The following is a 23,903-nucleotide window of genomic DNA, read 5'->3' on the forward strand; positions in this document are numbered from 1 at the left end:
AAACTTTAGGAGATGATGAATACACATTCATTAGGAATCAAATAATTGCAAAAAAGATGCGTACAAGATAAGTCTCTTTAATGGGAGTCTAAAAGCATGTAACGTTGAATCAAGGAAGCATTTGAGAAACATGGAGGAAATGGTGGAATTTTTCAATGGTAATTCGAGAGATGCTAAAATACACATATCTGCATATTTTAGAATCAAATAATAGCGAAAATAAGAATATTCGCATATTTTGGAATCAAATAATAAGTTTCTCTTTAATCAGGGCATAAAAGCAGGTATTGTTGACTTAGAGAAACATTGGGGAAGCCTGGGGGAAATGGTTGAGCCAACCATCCAACCATCCATCTATGCATACACATACATACATACAAGAACACATGCATGATCCATCTACCCATTTTTAACCATCTAAACATCCAGGGATGCATGCATGCATACATACATACATACAATGACAAATATATGTAGACACACACATATGATCCATCCATCCACACACACACACACAACCATCCATCCATCCTTGCATGCATACATACATACATACATCCATGATCCATCCATCAATACATGCATGCATAAATATACGCATACAAACATGCATTTCATCATATAACCAAGGACCCATAAAAAAAAATTGAAATGATTTTTTTTAATAAACAAATTTTTGGCGATATTGATACAATTGGCGATATTATTAAAATAGCGCCAATACATTGGCGATACAAGCAACACTTGGAATTTACACAATCGAAAATATCGGCAATACATTGGCGATATATCGCCAATACCTAGAATTTCTAATACTGTCAGTGTTACCAGTATCGCTGAGCTGGCGATAAGATAAGGTCGAGGATATTATCAATAATATCAGGGATACTCAAAAGTCAGAACAATGTAAAAGTTCACAGTATTAGTATCGTTACATGTTAGTTAGGGATACAGAAACATGTATCGATATAGTTGATACTATCGCCAGTACTCGGAAATGTATCGCCGACTGAGGGAAACATTGGAGAATCATGGGGAAAATGGTGGAATTTCTCAATAATACTACAAAAAATGCTAAAATATACATATTTAGAAACCAAATAATAGCAAAAGTGATGCATACATAAAAAGTTTCGTTTAATGGGGGACTAAAAGCATGTATCGTGGACTCAGGAAAACATTGGGGAAACATGGGGGAAATGGTGGATCCATCCATCCATGCATGCATGCACATACAAACATATGAACACACATGCATCCATTTGTCCAACCATCCGTGCATGCATACATATATACATAAAATGACATACATATATACACTCATGCATGATCATCCATCCATCCATACATAAATACACATGCATCAATCCATCCATCCATCCATGCATACATACATAAATGATCCATCCATCCATGCATGCGTACATATACACACATACATACATGCACATACTCATACAACCATGCACTAATAAAAAAATTGAAATGGAATTTTTTTAATAAATAGATTTTTGGCTATATCAATACAATGGCAATATTATCAATGTTATCAAACGTTGTCATGAGCGATCGCACATTCGCATATGCGCACACATGTGCACAGATCGCATATGCGATAGTGGCATATGAGATCACTGCACATGTGATCGCATATGCCACATGTGCGATGATATGCGATCGCATATGCTGTATGCGATCGCATACAGCATATGTGATCGCATATCATCGCACATGTGGCATATGCGATCACATGTGCAGTGATCTCATATTCCACTCTTCTGGGAAGGAATTGATGGAAGGAATCGGAAGTCAGGCTTGACTTTCCCCGTTCTTTGTCTTCTAGGCGTCGGAGGAAGGGAATGGAATGAAATTCCTAATGGTTCTCCGCCTTTTAACCCTTGGCAGGGGAGAAGGACTTTCTCCTCTCCTTCAGTGGCGAAGAGGTTCATCTGGAAAATTCGAACGAACTGGCTCGTACGATGGCTCTAGGAGGTTGGACAAACAATCGGCCACTGCTTGCCCCTTGATCGCCTTCTGAGTGATGTAGGTGCCGAATAGTATTACGGAGCTGCGAGATTTCATTCTCAAGAACGTTCAAGATTTCCATCACCACGTGTCTCGTCCATCTTATCGGTATCGTAAACCCTATCCGGCTTGGATTGATAGTGTACCATTTCCGCTTGGGTATGTAATGCCTTAATTTTGTATGTTCAACGCTCTGGGCTTAGCTACAAGTCCCGGGCCAGAAAGGTCGTACCAGCAAGGCTCAAATGCCTTCCATGGGCACATGTCCAAACTTTGGACCAAGTCAAGCACATTTCGGAGGTTCACAGTTAGCTTTGGGCTTAGCTATAAGTCCCGGGCCAGAAAGGTCGTACCAACAAGGCTCAAATGCCTTCCATGGGCACATGTCCAAACTTTGGACCAAGTCAAGCACATTTCGGAGGTTCACAGTTGCCAACGGTCAGAAATTTGACTATTTTCTGACTGTTGGAATTTTATTTTTATTTTTTAAATCTTGATTTTTTTTTCTCTATAAAAAGGGATTCTAAGCACTCCTATATGCACTCAAAGCTCAAACTCTCTCTCTCTCTCTCTATCTCTATTTTGCTCTCTTACACAATTCCAAGCCCCAAGCTCCACTCCTCCATCCATATTTCTTTCAAGATTGAAGTTTCAATCAAGGGACAAGTACATACATCTACAAGGATTCAAGAGACAAGACAACCAAGCTCTCCATCCATTGAATTGAACTCTCTTTCTAGTTTCTAATTTTTCCAAGTTATAATCATATTCACACAACATACCCACCACTCTCTCTTTCTAGTTTCTATCTCTCTTTCTATCTCATTCTCTCTTAAAGTTTCATAATCATATCCAAGTTCTAAGTTTTCTAACAACTTCTAACATTTTTTTTAGTTTGTTACTAAGTTACAAGTTACAAGTTACAAGTTAGTGTTGTGTTAGTGACTTAGTGTTACAACTTACAACAACACAACTTTACAAGTCTACATTCTACATAATTCACGAATCAAGATCAAGACTCAAGGGTCAAGGACTCAAGGCAAAAGTGAAGACAACTTAGACAAAAAGTGAAGATTGAAGAATTTGGAACCTCTTTTTAAATTTGTAATTGTAACTTGAGTTACACTTGTAGTAAAAGAGAGGGGAGAGAGATTTACACACAAACCTCTCTCTCTCTCTCTCTCTCTCTCTCTCTCTCTCTCTCTCTCTCTCTCTATAGCCTTTTCACTCTTAGTCTCTTACTTTACTTTAGTTTTTATTTTCTAGTTACTTTTTAATACTAGGCTACTAGAAATCAATACACACACACCACCAATATAACTTCTTCTTCCCAATCTTACTCTTTGAAACCCAAGTCGAATGACCCGGGTTGGAAGTATGGGCACTACCGTAGTGTTTCAGATAAGACTCACATAGTATGTGAGTTATGTGGGTATGTAGGTTCTAGTGGCATTGCAAGGCACAAGCAACACCTTGCACATTTACCGGGGTCAAATGCAAAGGCATGCAACAAAATTACTCTCGAAATCCGAAGGGAGATCATGGAGTATATGGAAAAACAGTTAAGAAAGATATACGATAGTGCCCTACGTCAGGAAGAATATTTGGAACAAGATGCATATGAAGATATAAACGTAGTTAATGTAGATGAAGCTAGTCTCACTCCCCCTACTTTGACAAGCCGGTCTAGACCACAAGTACAACCAACAGTCTCAAAAGGAGATCGAGGGCATGAGCCCATGGATGGATGGTGTAGACCACACCCCGAGGATGTGATCGACCAATGGGGTCGAGGCAAAGGCCGGCTCAAACAACTTTAGAGAACCAGTATAAACAAAAAGATAGGAAAACCACTATTCAAGATATTGCTAAGTGGTTTTACCAAACCGGCATTGCTTTCAACGCCGTTAAATCGATAAGCTTCGAAGTAATGGTTGATGCTATAGGTCAATTTAGACCTGGGCTTAAAACCTCCTTCATATCATGAAATGAGGGAGACATGCCTGAAAACTGAAGTTGAATATACACGATCTTTCATAATTGAATATAAGGAATCGTGGAAAACATATGGGTGTTCACTAATGGCCGATGGATGGACCGATAAATCCGGTCGGTCTCTCATTAACTTTTTAGTAAATTGTCCAGCTGGGACAATGTTCTTGAAGTCCGTAGATGCATCGGATCATTCACACACAGGAAAATACTTGTTTAATTTACTAGATAATGTAGTTGAGGAAATAGGTGAGAAATATGTTATACAAGTAATTACAGACAATGCAACCTCGTATGTAATGGTCGAACGTCTTCTTATGGAGAAGATGTGTCGTTTATTTTGGACCCCTTGTGCGGCCCATTGTGTTGATTTTATGTTAGAAGATATAGGTAGGTTATAAGTGTGATTGAAAGGGCTAGAAAATTCACGGTCTTTATGTACAAACACGCCCTTCTTCTCAGTCGAATGAGAAAACACATTGGGGGTAACTTGCTACGTCCAGCAGTCACCCGTTTCGTTACAACCTTTTTAACACTACAAAGATTACATGCAAAAAAATCAGAACTTAGAAGCTTTGTAGTGTTGGCCGATTTTACAAGTGGGCTTTGGTCAAAGAAGGCTGAAGGGAAACAGGTTCAACGAACAATCCTTTCACAAAGTTTTTAAACACAAGCGGTAAAGACGCTAAAAGCATCTGAGCCCTTAGTCACTGTGTTGTGATTGGTGGACGGGGATGAGAAGCTTGCAATGGGCTACATATATGATGCGATGGAGAGCGAAAAATAAGATCATGGACCATTTTAACTATAGAGACCGTGATTACAAGCCAATTATAGATATTATAGATAGAAGATAGGGCAGCCAAATGTCATCTCCATTATATTCGGCTGCTTACATCCTTAACTCAGCCTGTTTATTCACTTCTGCTGATCCAGCAGAAGTACTTACTATGCATATGGTTGGATTTATTGATGTCTTGAAAAGAATGATTCCAGATAGAGAAGAACGGGACAAGATCTCAACTTTGCTGGACTTCTATACAAAGAGTGATAGGATATTCTCAAGGGATATCGTAATAAGGCATCGGACAATGAAATTATCAAGTAAGTACTAGTGTACTACTATGAATGTCAGTCTTAGTGTCTTACAAATAGTTTTTCTACAAAGTGTCTCTAACCTACTTAAACTGTTTTTCTCAGCTGACTGGTGGGCTACCTATGGAGTGGACCCGAATAGGAAGAATCTAACTCTAAAGAAGCTGGCTATGAGGATTCTTGGACTCACGTGTTTTGTCAGTGGTTGCGAGTGCAATTGGAGCACGTTCGAGGCGGTAAGTTTAGTAATTGTAAACTTCAATTTTTTAGTGTAAGGCTTAAGCTAAATTAATTACCTAAATAGCTAATGCCAAATGCGCTTTCTTTCATACAGATTCATACCAAGAAAAGGAATTGCCTTGAGCAAAAAAAGTTCAACAACTTGGTTTTCATTCAATACAATCAAAAATTGTGAGAACAATTCCAAACTAGGAAAGAAAAGCGTCGTTTCTTTGACCCTATTTGCTTAGATGAGTTGGATGCAGATAACGAGCGGCTCGTAGAGACGGAGGACCCGATATTTGCTGGAGAGGACCTGACATGGGGCGCAAGTTGAAGATACCGCATACAGATCGACACCTAGTGAAGGTACCACCAAGGGGAAGGATGGGGGGGAGCCGAGAGCGAGTAGTAACCGTCAACCCATTGAAGAGATTGAGGACATGGAAGAAGGAGATAGTGATAATGATCAAGATGAAGATCCACCATTGGATGTTTATGAAATATTAGTACATACCAGTGTTTTAAATAGCGGTAGCGTGTTGCGTAGCGTTCAACCCTCCATAGCGTGTAGCAAAATTGCGTAAGCTACACAATGCTTCTATTTTTTAATTTAAAAAAGAAAAGAAAAATATGATAAATAGTAAGAAAAAAAGAAAAATATATAAATGTCACATTCTTCAAAATAAAAATCCCACAGTTAAGAGCATCAACTACAATACAAATGTCACATTCCTCATAAATCAATATCTCAAATTCTCAATTGATAGTCTCTACACTCCAATGTCTAAAGGTCATCTACGTCTAATAGATCATCATTGTCGTCGTCATCCTCATTCACTTCGTCACCAGGTCTAGGCCTTTCATCATCAGCATTAGCAGCTACATCTGCATGTACATCATCCACACCATGAACAATCATTCCTATATCTCCTTCCACTCTTATAGGAGTAAGAAATCTTCCCATAGGACCACCTACACATTTAAAAAATTTAAAGAGAGAGAGAGAGAGAGAGAGATTCATTGGTCTTTTACTTTCTTTGTTAAAAATGTTCATGTCACTTAGTTTATAACTATAAACACTTACTTAAATTAGTTGCCTTCCTTTTGTGTGAGGAAGGTGGGGGGGCAAACTCCTTAAAAAATATTATATGTTGATGGTGCATTATTGTCAGCTGGATCATCAGACTCCGGAATAGTTGTAATGGCACTAATATCAAAGGCCATATTTTGATCTTCGAGCCATGATGGATCAGTTGGGAGAATAGGGTTTTCTTTCTCAGCAATCTATTCATCATCTGATTCAATGTGGTCCACCATTATTGGATCCATTGCCGCCCTTCTCTTCATGCTTCTTTCTCTCAGTTTCATATTATACATCACATATACTAGACAGTTGAGCTTTTGTTGCTCTAGCCGATTATCTTCTTTGTGTGGATCTGATCATATGATGATCTATGTCAGTCAATTATCAAACACTTGCTAATCTACTAAATAAAAATTAGCCAATTTAGAATATTGAATGGTACAAAAGTCACCTGCTCAAAAGTACTCCAATTTCTCTCACAGCCAGAAGCATTGCATGTGAGGCTTAAAATTTGTATTGCAAACTTCATAAGCTGTGGAGTTTTATCTCCAAAGCGTTCCCACCAATCAGCTACACAAATTAGTTATAATTTATAAATTAATGAAATACTTTCACCAATTATAAAAATATAATTTACATAAAAATGAAAATATCAAATTATAAAATTATAAATTACCTGGGGAACGCTTTGTCATGGTTTCGAGTGCAAGGCGAGAGCCAAAATCCCCTCTTCTCTTCTCATATTCATCCAACTGAATATCAACATCAGCATGCTCTTCATGGGGGATCATTCTATCCATGCACTTTAATAAAACAACCCCCTTTTTATCTCAGGGTGTGTAGAGAACTTACCTGCGTACTGTATTTGAGGATTCAAATAGTACCTTGCTGCATGAAGAGGACAATGAAGCTGAGGAGTCCATTTTTCATCTATTTTGTTCCAAATTGGAACATATCTCTTTTTTACATTATTGCAATTAAATGCAATTTTCTCCTTTGTTGAGTCCATCAATTCATAAATGAACCCCATTGCTGGCCTCTCTTCCGAATCTACTTCTCTTAAAATGCTTATTAAAGGCATGGTGCTCTTAACACATAAGGCAACATTCAGCCAAAACTTCTGATCAAACATTATAATAGCCCGTACCTTTATTCCTTCAGGTTTTTTAGCCCAAGAACATGAGCACCATTGTTCCGATGGGAACATGGCTATAAGACCATTCTTTTGCTTGTAAATACTTCGGAGGGTGAGGTATGATGTTGCAAAGCGTGTCACTGCCAGCCGTAGAAGCTCATTATTATTCGTGAAGTTTCTCATCATGCTTGATACAATTCCACACCCATAAATAAACTTGGTCATTGTCCTTGCCTTTTCAAGCGTTTCAGAATACATTTTCATTTTTCCGATATCCTCCAACATTAGATCTATGTAGTGTGCAGCACACAGAGTCCAATATATCCTTTTGCTCCTATCCATCAACTTCTTCACAGCACTCACATAGCTTGAATGGTTATCCGTGATAACCTGGACCACATTTTTTTCCCCAATTTCTTCCACAATTTCATCAAGATATTTAACAAATTTTCATCTTTTATTGAATTTGAAGCATCAATAGACTTGTAAAACATTGTTCCGATCGGAGAATTAATAAAAAGTTAATGATGCTTCTATTCTTTCCATCCGTCCAACCATCAGACATAATTGAACATCCATAATTTTTCCAAGAATCTTTGTATGCTTTCATTAAACTATCAGTATTAGCAACCTCCTCTTTTAGTATCCATGTTCTCATCTCATGCATGAATGGTGGCTTCAATCCCGGTCCAAACTTTCTATTAGCCTCACACAATGCTGAGAAGTACGGGCTATTACACAGGTAGAACGACAAAGCATTCCCAAAAAAAAAAATTCTTCCAATCACCCTGCATACTTCTTTTCTTTCTTTCTTCCACCTTGAATTCAACGTGGATTGACGTTGCTCACTGCTAACAAATTGATCCATAGGACCCCTTGCTCTTGCCATTGGTTGATTACCAGAAGATCCACTACCAAGTTGGCTGCCACTGAAAGCATCATTACCCACACTAGCGCTATCACTTGCAGAACCAGAAAGATATGTCGATCCCCCTCTCCCAATATCTCGAAATACCTCATTTCTTTTATTTTTTCCGTCGTGGTATTCCTTTAAAGCCTTTCTACACTCCTCCTTGGCTTCTTCCATCACTTGGCAAGGCTTTATCCTATTGTAGGTTCCGGCCAAATGATTCTTTAGGCGAGTCATGCCTCCCGTACACATTTGACCACAAAATTTGCATTGCACATAATTTCTATGAGATTGTCCAAGTAGATTAGCAGCCACATATTTCTATGCAAAATCTCTCTTTTTCTTCAAACATTCTTCTCACTTAACTAAAAAATAAAAATAAAAAACGTCACAAACAAATCAGGTAAGCCATACCATACACACCACAGTGGACCCCACGCATGTAGGTCATGCCATACACACACCACAGTGGACCTCACGCATGTGGGCCATGCCATACACACACCACAATGGACTCCACACATGCGGGCCATGGCCACGCATGTGGGCCATGGCATAAAACACCACAGGGGACCCCACACATGTGGGCCGTGGCATAGAACACAGTGGACCCCACACATGTGTCCCACGTGATGGTTGGATGGGTCAAATCCATGCCATGCACACCACAACCCCCATACATGAGAACTGACCTCCTAAAAAGAAAAAAGAAAAAAAAATGAAAAAATAACCACAACTTTTCAGCATAAATAAAAAGAAAACTCATTGGCAATGATTAAAGGGCCAAAACATACCTTAAATAGAGATTTAATCAACTGAAAATGGATTTTTGGGAGCTACGTGTCCGCACGGCTGCGAAAAGAGGGATATGTGATTTCTCCCTTATTTGGGCTTCAATGCTCTTGAAAATCCAGCAAGATGATGCTCTTGTAATTCCAATTGAACACCAAAAATCGGATCTGAGAAAGGGCTATTCGAAAGTTTGGAATCAAAGATTCAAAAATAGAGCACCTGCGGCTGTTGCAGCACTGCAATAGGGCTGTTCGAAAGCCCTATTTCGATTGTTTTAAGTTAAAAAACAAAACTCTTATAATATGAGTCTCCAACCACCTACTCAAAGGGAAAAATGGCCCAGTCACCACTATTTAAAAACAACTTTTCAACTAAAAGGACTTTTATTTTAAAAACCCTACGATAGTCCTGAGGCATTCGCTATGTACGCTACACGCTATGTATGTGTAGCATACGCTACAGCCATTATAGCGTACACTATTGCATATTTACGTTATTTCATACGCTACATAGCGTTTTTTGTACGCTACACTACAATGCTATTTGATACACTGATACATACAGATGATGAAGAAACGGAAGAAGTGTATGTGGAAGAAGAAGATGACTCGAATGGTGGTGATGATGATGGTGGTGGTGATCTGCCACAATGGCAAATAGATCAATGTATATAATATATGATTAGATGAATAATAAATAAATAACTTCTTCATTTTGTTTACTAAGTGTGTTGATGTTGATTGTTGATGTAGTGTTGATTGTTGAATGTTGATATTTCATATTTGTTAAATGTTAAGTTAACTATATTGTAGAATGTAAAATTGTTGATGAATGGTGACTTAATATTTAATTCATTATGTAATTGGTTTTATTTTACTTAAATTAAATGAATTGGAAGGGCCAATAGCATATAATAATTTATTCATTTTTTTCTTAATTGATCCCTATTTTTCTGATTTTTTTTAAATTTTTTGAAAAAATTTATAAATTAAATTTTTATTTTTATTTTTTAAATGTGCGACCACATATGCGATTGTGCGATCGCAAATGCGCACAAGCATATGCAATTGCACATGATTGCATATGCGATTTAACAACATTGGACTATCGCCAATACACTAGCGATTCAAGCAACATCTAGAATTTATACAGTTAAAAATATCACAATACATTGGCAATACTTTGCGATATATTGACAATATATCGTCGATAACTGGAATTTTTTATACTCTGTGTTATTGGTGTCGCGGAGTCGGCGATACCGAGACTCGAAACAATGCGTGCATGTAGGACATTAGCACATGTGGGGCGCTTGAACATGGACAGTGGCACATGTGGCATGTTGGCAAGTGTGACACATGTGAGGCCTTAGAGATGAACAATGGAACGTGAAATATTGGCACGACTGCTTGAAAATGGCCAGTGGCACATGTGGAGTGCTTGAAGATGGTCGGTGGCACATGCAAAGTTCTTGAAGAGGGACAATGGCACATGTGGCAAATTTGCACATGTAAGGTGCTTGAAGATGATGGTGGCACGTGTTGCACATGTGGCACATTGACACGTGAGGCAATTGAAGATGGCAATGGCACACGTTGCACATGTGGCGATTTAATATGGATTGTAGCACATGTTGCACATGTGTGGGACACTTGAAGATCGATGGTGACACTGGTTTCCCAAAAGATAGAAGGCATGTTGATATTTGCCATCATCATCATCTAAGCCTTTTTTTAAAGATAACAACCACTTTGTTAAGACGCTTGCCGGAAGCGAATGAAAAACAACAATGCGAAACAAACGAAATAAAAAAGAACGAACAACGGCCAAAGTGACCTTTACATAAATAACCCAACTCTCTAAAAGGTTTATGACATTCAAAATAACCTCCTCCATCCCCACATGGATATTCCTAAAACAGCACCCATTCCTAGACCCCCAAATAGCCTAAAACACAGCCATAATCAGAATTCTCCAGATAGCTTTGCCACTTTTCCCCACTCCACCATGACATGCCCAAAGAAGGTCCTTCACCGTCAACGGCATCACCCAATTGGTTTGGAACAGTGGATAAAAAGATGATTGATCAACTACTCATTGTCCATGCACATCAGACATACATTACGAAGGATCATGGCTCTTCTCTGCAAGTTGTCAATTGTAAAAATTCTCTTGCGACACACCAACCACACAGACATAGCCACCCGAGGGGGAGCCCCATAGAACCAGTGATGAAACGGATGAAGAGGAAGGTGGCTCGTAGGCTCCGAAATCAAATTGTAGAGCGACTTGACGGAGAACTTCCCTGAAGAATTTCTAGCCCAAATAATGGAATCATCCACCTGGTCGACAAACTTAGCATTCAAAAGGACATCGAGAATGCCTGCAAACTTGACAATCTTAACCTCCAAAAGGTTCCTTCGATAAGGAGCACGCACTATTGAACCACAATAATTAAGAAACACTTTGCTACATCGACAAAGCGATCGGGAGCGAGGTGGGTGATTCTCGGAAACAGAACCTGAAGTGCATTATCACCACACCAAACATCGACCCAAAAATGGATGTGGTGCCCGTTCTAAAGGGCAAAAGAAATTCCCCAGCGAACAATGTGTTCAGTAGCTGCAACCACTCTCCAAATAGTCGAGGCCCTATACATCGAAGAGCTCTTAAGGAACCACCCACCTTCCTTAGTATTGTACTTAAGGGCTACCAACTCCCTCCACATTCTTCGCTCCTCCACTCCAAATCTCCAAATCCACTTCCCAAGCAGAGTTGTATTCATGTCCCCCAGAGATTTAAAACCTGCCCTACCTCCTTGATCAACCTACACACCTCATCCCATCCAGGGTATCCCAAATCGGTTACGTATCAGCCGTAACGGTCGATACGTAACGGTAACGGCGGGACCCGTTATGCGATACGAGGTCGAAACGTCCGTTACGGAATTCTGTGGCCGTAACGGCCGTTACGGGCCCTTTAAAAAAAAAACTTACCTTTTTTTTCTTCTTCTTCTCTTTCTTCTTCTTCTTCTTCTTCTCCTCGAGCGGCTACGGCTGCGCCCTGCTGCGGCTTCTTCCTCTTCTTCTTCTTCTTCTTCCTCTCTCTCTCTCACTCTCTCTCTCTCTCTCAATCTCTTCTTTCCCCCTTTCCCTCTTTTTTTCTTCTCTCTTCTTTCCCTCTTTTTTTCTTTTCGTTTCCCTCTCTCTCCATTTTTTTTAAATTTGCAGCAGCTAGCTGCTGACTGCTGTAGGTACGTGTCACGCAAAGACGAGTGCTGACACTCCTCGAGCTCCGAGTTGTACGAACGGTTCAAAGGAGATCAAAGTTATATGGGCTCCACAGCGATGTATTTATTACATCTACACCGTTCATCTATTTTCAGAGATCATTTTAGAGCACCACCCAAAAAATGAATTATATCCAGAGATCATCTGGACCACACCAAAAATAGCAACAAAGATAATGATTTTCACGGTTAAATAATTCGTAGGGCGCACGGTAACGTTTATTTTCCATCCAATCTGATCAGACCCAAGTGGGCCCCACTATGATGTATATATTTTATCCATATCGTCCATCCATTTTGCCACATCATTTTAGGTCAGGATTCAAAAAAATTAGTAATATCCAAATCTCAGGTGGACCACACCATAGGAAATAGTGGTTATAGAATGCTCACCATTAAATTTTTCTTAAAGTCCACTGTAATGTTTATTTTCAATCTAACCTATTAATTGGGTCACATTGACGTGGATGAAGGGAAAACACACATGTCAACTTGATCTAAAACTTTTCTAGCCCCCAATAAAATTTTAACGGTGAACGTTTAATTATTGTTGTTTTTTATGGTGCAATCCACTTGAGCTTTGGATGTGCCTCATTTTTGGGCTCATGCCCTAAAATTATTTAAAATTATTTGGCAAAATGGATGGACGGTGTGGATATAACACATTCATCATGGGTGGGGCCCAAAAAACTTTGACACGTGTGCTGCACTTTACATCCGAGTCCCTCCTAATTCAAGCCTTAAAAAATTGTACACGAGACATATATTAACTTAAAATTTGACAATTAAATTATGGACTGCAATTGCTAACTCACAATGCCAAAATCAAATTATTTGAATAGTTTTAATTGTTAATTTGTGAAGTTTTATTTTTTAAAATAGGGCCTTTTGATTTTTATTTTTTTTTATGATTCACTATCCAATAAATGTCCACCAATTTATAAGTGGGATAATGACAATAAATGGCATGACTTTGAGGCTAATTTGGAGAATAGATTGGTCCTCCAAGTCAGCCCCAAATTGGCAACGCCATCTACCTGAATTTAATTTCATTTTTTTTAAAGAACTATTGGGAGAAATGATATCAAGTTGTTAAGTATATAAATTACATATTTAAAAAATTAAATATATGAATTTTGTAGTCAAATTCAAGTTACCTGGTTAAAAAATTAATCAGACAGTCCGATACAACTTCTCACCAAAGAGTGGACCGTTACACCACCATAAACATGTTCCAATTTATAAATGAATGCATATTTAGAATGCTTAGAATATTCCGAATTTAATCCATATTTTTTCATATTTTTTTGGCCAAAAAAAAAAAAAAAATTGCGCCGTTACGGGCCGTTATGCCCCTGTATCCGTATCGGTTTCGGAGGGCACCGTTACGCCAACCGATACCAATACAGGACACCTTGATCCCATCTAAGAAGATGGAACCTCTTCCCTCCACTAGAGCCCTTCCAAAGGAATTCGCACCTCATCATCTAAGCCTTATGCTGATATTCGTATCAAGGTTTGCTTCTTTTTTTCTTTTCTTTTTTTTAGTTTTTTTTTTTTGTGGGGGGGGGGGGGGGTTGCAGCCGTGGTGATGGATAATGACATATTCATGTCCATGTCCGTATCAAGGTTCATAGATCTTGAACCCACAAAAGTTGCAGCCTTAATGTGAGTTGCAGACGTGGTAATGGATAATAACATGGTAATGCAACTAGTTTTCAAAACAAAGAAAGATAATTGCAGCTGAGAAGATCAGCATACCACATTGCAGAATTACCGCACAAACCAGTAACATCCACCCACAAGAATGCATGCACAAAATAAGATAATTGCCCATTGATCTGCTACCAAAATAAACTTCCATTATTCTACTACACAAAGAAGACCATCTTCAATAACTCAATTTTCTTTCAAAATCATCATAACCCTACGTTTAAACACGCGTTTATGTAGATGAAGGACAATCAAGTCACTAAAGATGTTCTTATTTGTATGCTCTACTTATGAAGGAAATTTTTCATTGTTTCAAATGCCATTATGTCATATGGGGTTGGTCAACCAACGCAATGAATGAAGATCACTTCTTAGTCTCTTCTCTCGACCTCTCTCCTTACTTCGAATATTAATCTGTTGTTTCAGGATGTTGATGCAGAAATTATGCAAATGACAACATCAAGGTTCCTGCACTCCCATGTGGCATACATGGTTTCTTTAGAAGCCACGCAAAACTGACCCATTCCACATTAGCCACAACTTGGACAAATTTTCATACTATACCGTGTTATAACTATCAATGTAAAGCAGGTGAATATTAAGGGACCAAGAAACATAAATAATAGCACAAGTGACAAATCAACTACCATCTTTTATAAATGACAAATCACGCTTAAAGCCACTAGTGAAATACTTACATTTGATAGCCACTTATACTAAACAAACTTCAAATGAAACAATGTTAACTCACCACACTGTTTGCATCCCTCCCTCCACAAAGTAGAAGAAGGCCATCGGAGCGTGCACTTGCAGTCGCATACCTACAAAAATACCAAGTTGGAAGTGGGTTCATGATGAAATAAACAACTTTAATCCTCAAAAGGATCTTCTGAATTATTCACATATTCCAATCACACCATCACAAAGTTAAAAAGGGAAAATGCAGTGCTTTCAATATCTTGCAATATCACCGATATACCACAATATATTTGTTGTGTTAGTTGGCGAAACGAAACCCAACTTTAATATGCATTTTTCATGGAATCGTGGAATATATCGCACGATATCGCGATATCATGCAATATATCCACAGTCCCCCTTATAAATTCTTAATGTATCGTGCAATATCAAAAGGGATAAAAGGAAACCAACGTTGTTTTATCTAGAAAATCCTAATACATTGTAAGGTGATTTTGACCAGTCCACTCTAGTATCTCGGGAAAAAAAAAAAAAAAAAAAATCTCTGAAATTTCTCTGAAATAACGATCGGAAGTTTCATGGGGCCGGATTCTAAAATGTGCGTATTATTTATTTTGAATCGTTTTTATATGTTGCAAATAGTATCAGATGGAAAGAAATCCATGATTCTTCATGTTGTGCATGAAAATTTAGGATTTGGAGCTTCGATTTCGAGATTTGGGGGGAGATGGGCCGAGTTACAGAAAATTAGAAAAAAAGAAATTGAAATTTCCCCAATTTTTCCCAAATTGGTTGCAATCTTAGTATCCAAACACAAAATCGAACATGTATATAACCTAATTTACACATTCTTGGCAATTTGGAAATTTTTTGGAAAAAAATATTTTTTAAATTAAAAAATGTTAGAAAAAGAATTCAAGATCCACAGTGATATTTCTAGTTTTCTGCTTCTTTTGGTTTTGAATGTAATACTTGTGTTTCCATACACATATTCCTACATTTATAAATTTTATGAATTGACTTTGAATATAGTTGCATTACTTTAGTCAGACAATGCATCGATTAGGACCCTATACAAAGGAAACCTATTACGTGCATTTTTTTTGTGATTTTTTTTAATTATTTTTAAGTGTGTATTGGTGTGAAAAAAAAAAAAATTAATGCATGCTTTCGAATTAAGGGAAAGAGTAATATTCAAGATTTCTTTTTTTTGGAACAATATTAAAAATGAACCTTAACTCCTAGTTAAGTCAGCCCTTGTGGCTCGTTGATCCCAATTGAAAACTTCATTAGAATTACATTGCTCAAGATAAAATAGTCTAATCATGGGGCAACCCAATATCCCAAAAGATGGCATGGTCTGAGATGGCCCACAAAATTCTAACAATGTCAGATAAAGACCAACCCGCCAAGCTTCTAGAACTTGGGAACCAAGCTCAGCATAACCAGTCCAGCTCATAAAGCTTTAGGAAATACAACCAAATTAGATTAGACAGATGACAGTGAATCAAGAGGTCATTCACAACCTCTTCCGCTCCACAATGACATGCTGTTGGTTAGGAATATGAGCCTTAATAACATGATTGAAGTTAGGGATTTATCAAGAGCACCATCCAAACTTAAGGAATTAGAAGCTGTACATTTTTTCTTTTCTTTTTCTTTTTTATTGGTAGTTTTGATTTATCAACAACCAAATCGAAATAACTAGATAAGGGGCTAGGCTCCACGACTCGAGCCAAAAGAGATGTTACAAAAGAAAAACTATAGGCCCTCACGTGTCATAACTCATAAAAATATTTGAAATTTCACTCCCTCATATCCACATCCATGATATTTCACTAAGAACAAAATGGACTGAATGTACATGGAGTCAGCCCCCATCCCTGATATTTCACTAAGAACAAAATGGACTGAATGCACCTCCCTCCACCATTTGAGTCAGCCCCCATCAATATAAGTTGGACAAAAATAGCACAGCTAAACAGCTCTTCAATTTAATAAGACCCACAAAAGCGCATTTCTTAGAGGTACGAGAGATAACATCAACTAGACGGCCCCATTAGAACAAATTATAATGTGTTTGTTACGCACGCATTCATCCCCTAAAACTAGAGGTGGGCACGGGACGACCCGATCCGGCTAACTCGACTCGTCCGACTCGGTCCGATCCGACTCAACCCGAACTGAATGGGTGAGTCGGTCCGAACCGAGAAAGCTTCGCCCAATCCAAACACAAACCGAGTCGAGTTCGAGTTCCCCAGTAACTTGATCCGGTTAGACTCGACTCGATCCGAAATTCGACTCGACCCGACTCTCTAACCCTACCCCAACCCGATCCCAACCTCTCTCTCTCCCTCCCTCATCATCCTCCTCTTCCAAGCCCGGCAACCACCCACCACCATCACCCTCCTCCTCTCTCTCATCTCCACTCCCTCCCTCCCTCATCCTCCTCCTCTTTCTCTTCCAAGCCCGGCAACCACCTCCTCCTCTTCCTCCTCCAAGCCTGGCAACCACCCACCACCATCACCCTCCTCCTCCTCCTCTCCACTCCCTCCCTCCCTCCCTCCCTCATCTCTCAATCTGACTCAGTGCCAACTCAACCCAACTCGGTACTTCTGACCGGATCAGACTCGGTCCAGATCAGTCCAAGCCAAACCGAACTAGGATCGAGTCAGGCATGCTGGAATCGGTATCGAGTCAGATCGAGTTCGGGTCAGGCCTATTTCAAAATCGGATCGAGTCGAGTCAGCCCCAACTCGGTCCAACTCGACTCAATGCCCAGCCCTACCTAAAACCCAGCAACCTCACATGTGAAAGAAAATTAGGGCAGTATGTGTTTAGTAGCCTCCATTTGCAATTGGTAGATTAGTAGCACTTATAACCTACACTACATTAAAAGAGCATTGTGCAACTTTAGGGTAAAATCCCCTTGATGTCCTCCATTGGATGGCCCGAACTTTAACAATGCCTTGGCCGATAAACCTAGGGCCTATCTGGATTCATATAAAGTGAAGGAAAGGAAACACCATTTTCCATTAAACTAATTTTCTGTTGTTTCTGAAGCCTTCCTTTGTGGGAATTTGGGGGAAACACCTTTTCCACCTTTCTTATTTTGTTGAAATATCAATAAATTTATTTTCCTACCTCCACCTTAAGAAAGGCATTTTCCCACAATGGAAGGAAAAAGGGTTTTTCAAGAACTAAATCAAAATGCGACGTTGCCCATCTTTAAGCACCTTTATGTGCCTAAGTGCCAATGTGTCACATGAGTTATCATCCATCTTTGGTTATGCCACACGTGCCACCATGCCATATGTACCAATGTGCCACATGCGCCACGATCCATCTCTTCCTATGCCACGCATGTTCAAAGCATCCCACACCATTAATGTGCAAAGCATCCCACACCATTAATGTGCAAAGCATCCCACATGTGGCACATGTGCCACCATCCATCTTCTCTTGTGACCCACATGAACTAATGTACCACATGTGCCACCATCCATCCTTTCTTAAGCCTCACAAGTGTCATCGTCTATTTTCAATTGCTCCACGTATGCCACATGTGCCTAAGTGCTAATTTGCGTGAGTGCTACCATCTAGGCTCTAGCTTCAAGTGCCCACATGAGTCAAATGTGCCAATGTGTCTCTTGTGCCACATGTGCCACTATGCAGCTTCTAGCACCTCACATATGCAGTATGCCACGTGCAATTGTCCATCTTAAAGCGTCCTACATGTGCCACATCTGCTAGCACATGCCAATAAGCACTATGAAATTTCTGTTTTTCCAAACAACAAATTTGAAATAGGTCCCAAATTTATTGGAAAATCTTGTTGTTCCAAACAACAAATTTTGAAATATGTACCAATTTCATAGGAAAATCTTGTTGTTCCAAGCAACAAATTTTGAAACGGGTCCCAAATTTATATGAAAATCTTGTCAAAAAACAAATAAGGAAAACAATGTTTCACTCCCCCCAGTTTCCCATAAGTAAGGTTTCCCAAGAAACAGTATTTCCTTTCTCATGTTTCTCACAAATTCAAACAAGCCCCTTGGAAACTAACAAATGACATGAAGAAATTTGACTAGGAAATTCTCTGCCATCCATTTCTTTCAAAATTTGTGAACCACTTGATGAGAGGAATGTCTTGATTTTCCTGTCTTGCACCGTGGGACCTACTGGATGACGGTTAAGGTTTCATATCTTGTGCATGCTGCTTGGCCGTGTACATGGCCTATATGGCTATACCCTCTACACTTGTTCCAGCTTATGTTAGTTATGCACAGTTTAAAAAACGGTGATGACTCTTCAATAGTACACATGTATAGTTGTACAGCAATCCAATCCATTCAAATGGATGACTCAACTATGGATAGAGCGTAACCGGAAAATTGCACTGTGAAGATGATATTAACCATCTGATTTTTTTTTCCAAATTTGGACCACTCACCATTTTACTTTTGAATATCCATTTGATATCTGTTAATTGCATTTATAAGATTACTTAATCAGTATGATTTTAAATATATGTTTCATCAACTGTGGGACCCACATAATTCCGATGGTCACAACAACAACACATTAATGCCACGTGTGACGAGGATGAGTCACCACCATTCATAATATAATGCTAAATTATTATTTTTTAAATACACATGCACACAACACCACCACACACTCACACCGTAGTGGAATTTCACCACCTATGGGTACTCGAACCCTTGACCAGGCGTTGAAACTCCTGAGAGTCTACCACCGGACCAAGAGTAAGGACACAACACCACTACACTACTATAATGCTAACTAACAAGAGAGTTTTGCTCATAATAACTAATAAGAGCCGCGCTAAGGTAATTGGGGCTAGGTACCTACCAGCCTTATTTTTGCAAACCAAGAGCCACATGGGTGGAACTTTCATAAGATCCACCCCATCAGGTGTGCTGCCTCATTTTAACCATTGAACCCAAAAATCATGAAACTCTAATTGGCCACATCATAGGAAACAGTTGGATGGAACGTCTACAATTAATTTTGTGTAGGACCCACCATGGTGTTTATATGCCATCCAATTCATTCATCATACAAGTCTCATTGGATGAAAGACTCCCCCAAAAATCACAGTATTATAAAACTCAAGTGGCCCATGCCATGTGAATTTAGAGGTTTTAGGTATAATTTTTTTGGGATGGGGCACCTAAGTGTTAAATCATCTTGATTTTTGGGATCAAGTACTAACAAGAGGGGTGTATGTGATGGATTGCATGGATTTCATGCACGTTAAGTCATTTCTCCCACGTTAGTGAAAGTCAACCTAGCAGGCACATAGTGCAAGGTACCCCATGTGTTTTCCTTATAATAATGGCAGTTGTAAAGCCAGCATGATGACTTGCAAGTGCCCACTCCCTTGCCATATGACACTTGGCCTCTTTTGATGCATGTGTAGCATTGTTGGGAGGCAATTTTCCTACAGAAACTGTTACAGCGAGCCACAGAGAAAAAAAAAAAAAAACACACAAGGTACCCCATGTGTTTTCCTTACAATAATGGCAGTCGTAGAGCCAGCATGATGACTTGCAAGTGCCCACTCCCTTGCCATATGACACTTGACCTCTTTTGATGCATGTGTAGCATTGTTGGGAGGCAATTTTCCTACAGAAACTGTTACAGCAAGCCACGAAGAAAAAAAAACTGCAACCCATCAAGATGTCTTTGTGACATCCACTCCATCAACATGGCACTTGAATGTGTGATCATGTCCAATCATTAGGTGGAACTAACTACGATCATCCGAAGAATGTTAAATCATATGGTTCCAAGCATGAGCTGTGCCATACTTATTAGATGAGAAGTTAAAGATAAAATCACCAACAGCCTATATGAGAAGCACATGAGGGAGAGGACTTATTCACAGATAGCTCCACTCGATACAAGGCCTTGATACCTCACACGTGCCATAACAACTTCATGCTCTACTGGCGTGAAGTTTTGCTTATTCCATGGGCGTGTGGGGTCCTGCCCATCACACAAAGGGGCATGTGTGAATGTGGAGCATGTGTACAATAACTAAGCTTCCTATCTAGTTTGGAAGTGTTTAGATCTTTTTGCTTGAAAATCAGATACTTTTACCACTCAGATGTTCCCCACAGTTGTCAAATGGTATGTGTGCTGCAAGTATAAGTGCGTGTGGGGCTGAAATCTCTACAATCTTTCTCACTCATCCAGACGCATGCCACTTATTGTGCTCTCAATCTCCGACGCAAATTTCTTACAACCCATGTGACCCGTACTACAGGGAGCCAATGTAAACAAAAGCTTTGTGGGCTCCACCACAATGTCCGTGTGATATTACTCCATCCATTAGTTTTAGCAGTTTACATTAAGAAATGATGAGCTAGAAAATGAGGCAGATCCAAAGCTCAAGTGGGCCACACCACAGAAAACAGTGGGGATGGAAATGCCCATCAATGAAACCGTCCTAGCACTCATTGTGATGTTTATATGCCATTCAACCCAATCATAAGGGAAACAGCCTGGTCCAAAACTTCTTTGGCTCCATGCAACTACTCTTGGCACATGCTTATGCACATGCGATGCCACCCTAGTCATTTAAAATAACACATGAAGGCAATAGTAGAACAAGCAGTCAACATTATGGAGGAATAACTCATCGTCATCAACTAATCCTTATCCCAATTAACTGGGATCGACTGCTTGAATCATGTTCCGTCATTCCACTCAATCAAGGGCCACAACTTCAGTTAGACCATAGGTAATCAAGTTTTTTTCGTACTACCTCCACCCGTATCCTTTTGGGCTTTCCCCTTGCCCTTTTAGAGCCTTCAACTTGTACCCACCCACTCCTAATTGGCGCAACCCTTGATCTCCGTTGCACATGAACAAACCATCTAGTCTGCTTTTCCTCATCTTATTACCTATTGGTGCTATTCCTAAGTTCCCTCGAATGCATTCAATTCTAGTTCTATCCTTCCTCGTCTTGGCAACACCCGTCCCATGAATATGTTTTTCCTTAACTGCACAACATTATGGAGGCACAACTACAGGGTCTAACTGAGATAAGGAAATAGTGCTAAAAATGCATGGACTACAAATACAAGTTCCACAAGATAAACTAGAAGAACAGCGCATTTAAATTGTGGATGAAATGGGAAAGAAAATCCAAGGGCACTCACATGCATGGAGGTGGGCCTTCCCCTTCTGGCTCCAACTTCCTCCATTCATAAGGCTTGGCAGCAGTGTCCAAGGCCCAAACATCAGCCAAAGGCCGCTTTCCTGGAAACATCAAAAAAGTCACTGTCCTAATCCTTGTAGAAAGTACTTTAAACAAAAACAATGCAGCATCCAATTGATATGCACGCAGCAGCATAAGCAAGAGGGTATTTACCATCATTTCCACCAATTGCCAAAAGAAACCTTTGTCCTACAAGTGCCATCACATGCCCATATCGTGGTCCTGGACCAGGGCCTTGGACAACTACCCTACATGAATGAAATTTGTATTATTTAATAAAAACCACAACCATATAAAAGGAGAAGTAAAAAAGAACACAAGCAGCTCTGTTAGATATTACCACTACCTGTGCCATCGTGGTCGTTGCTGTGTTAGGTCAAGAACATGAAGATCTTCAGCAGACAAACCAGCAGGACCAATTCCACCCTGAGTCACATCAAGGAATGTGATATAGCTTGGATGGACTACCTCTGTCAGAAAGCATCATTGGCGAACCAAAAAGCGTGGGCATATTAGCTCCAATTTTACCTGAATAACCACCATGGTACCCACAGCAGTTGCCACATGTGCGGCCCTGGGTGAGGGTTGTTCTCCAAGTGGTGTCAGCCTGCAGAGAAGCACATTGTCAGCATTATCACAGCACTAGAGCACACATGCGAAGGAAAACCAGCAATCAACATGTTCACAACCATGGTCTGTAATATCTGTATCATATTGGCCGATACAGCCATTTCGTTTCCATATTGGCTCGATACGGAACATGATATGTGTTGAAACAGCCTGGGGAGAGAAAAAAAATGTCCTGTATCAGGCCGTATCCACCAATACTGTCTGTATCGGCACTAATACAACCATAAAGGCCCAAATTTGATTTTTCTTTTAAATTTTATTTTCTTCTTTTTTCATTAAAAACATAGAGGAAGCTTAGAAAGTCATTTTAGAATAGAAATAGTCCTTTTTTGGGAATTTTAAAATAAAAAATAAAAAAAAATTTAAAAAAAAAGATTTGAACAGGGTTCAAAAAAATCAGGTCGATCCAAAAGACTTAGGTGGACTACACCAAACAGAACAATGTGAAATCATGCCTAAAACCTTTAGAATCACGTGGTGTGGCCACTTGAGTCATTGAATGGCTTGATTATTGGTGTGTTCCTTCATCCTTGTGGGGCACACGCCGAACACCAGATCGCCAGTTGGATGGCATTTATGCAACAGTGTGCCCCACAAACAATCTACTAGGTTTTATTAGTTAGGTTTCCCCTCCCAGCTTCCATGTGATGTGGCCCACCTGAGTTCCTTATCATGCAGATGCTTTACGCCATGGCCTAACATCAATGGGTGACCTAGTGAACGGGTGGATCTAACACACATTTATGGTGGTGGGGTGATGCAAACACCAGGCCATTCAAAGTATGTAACCCGTGTCAATGTGGTTAGATAACGGGTACGGGTCGGGTCTCTAGAGGTTGAAGACCTTACACATGTGTTCGTGACATGTGTAAGTTGCTTAAAGGAGACATTTGAACCATTGGATCACGAGGATGGTGTGATCGGGACCGTTGGATCATTACGGCCCACCTTCATTCCGCCACCCTCACGGCGTTATCATCGGGGCCCATTGGGCATCTTGAATTTGAATTTAGTTTATGAAAAATTGAGCTATTTAAGTTTTGAGACAGTTTGCGCACAATTTTT

At 39.6% G+C, this 23,903-nt stretch overlaps 1 protein-coding gene across 1 annotated transcript in view; it reads right to left on the reverse strand.

Moving 5' to 3' along the window:
• The window catches only part of LOC131248795 (serine/threonine-protein phosphatase BSL3), a 72,630-nt gene that overhangs the window by 40,100 nt on the left and 8,627 nt on the right, over positions 1 to 23,903 (reverse strand). The window contains exons 3-7 of the mRNA XM_058249250.1: positions 22,737 to 22,815; positions 22,555 to 22,634; positions 22,362 to 22,456; positions 22,150 to 22,249; positions 15,009 to 15,078 (exon numbers count right to left, since the gene is read on the reverse strand). Of these exons, the coding sequence (XP_058105233.1) occupies positions 15,009 to 15,078; positions 22,150 to 22,249; positions 22,362 to 22,456; positions 22,555 to 22,634; positions 22,737 to 22,815 (424 nt within the window). The remainder of the gene's footprint in view (positions 1 to 15,008; positions 15,079 to 22,149; positions 22,250 to 22,361; positions 22,457 to 22,554; positions 22,635 to 22,736; positions 22,816 to 23,903) is intronic.

The sequence above is a fragment of the Magnolia sinica genome, chromosome 6 (assembly GCF_029962835.1).
Source record: "Magnolia sinica isolate HGM2019 chromosome 6, MsV1, whole genome shotgun sequence".
Lineage (NCBI taxonomy): Eukaryota > Viridiplantae > Streptophyta > Magnoliopsida > Magnoliales > Magnoliaceae > Magnolia > Magnolia sinica.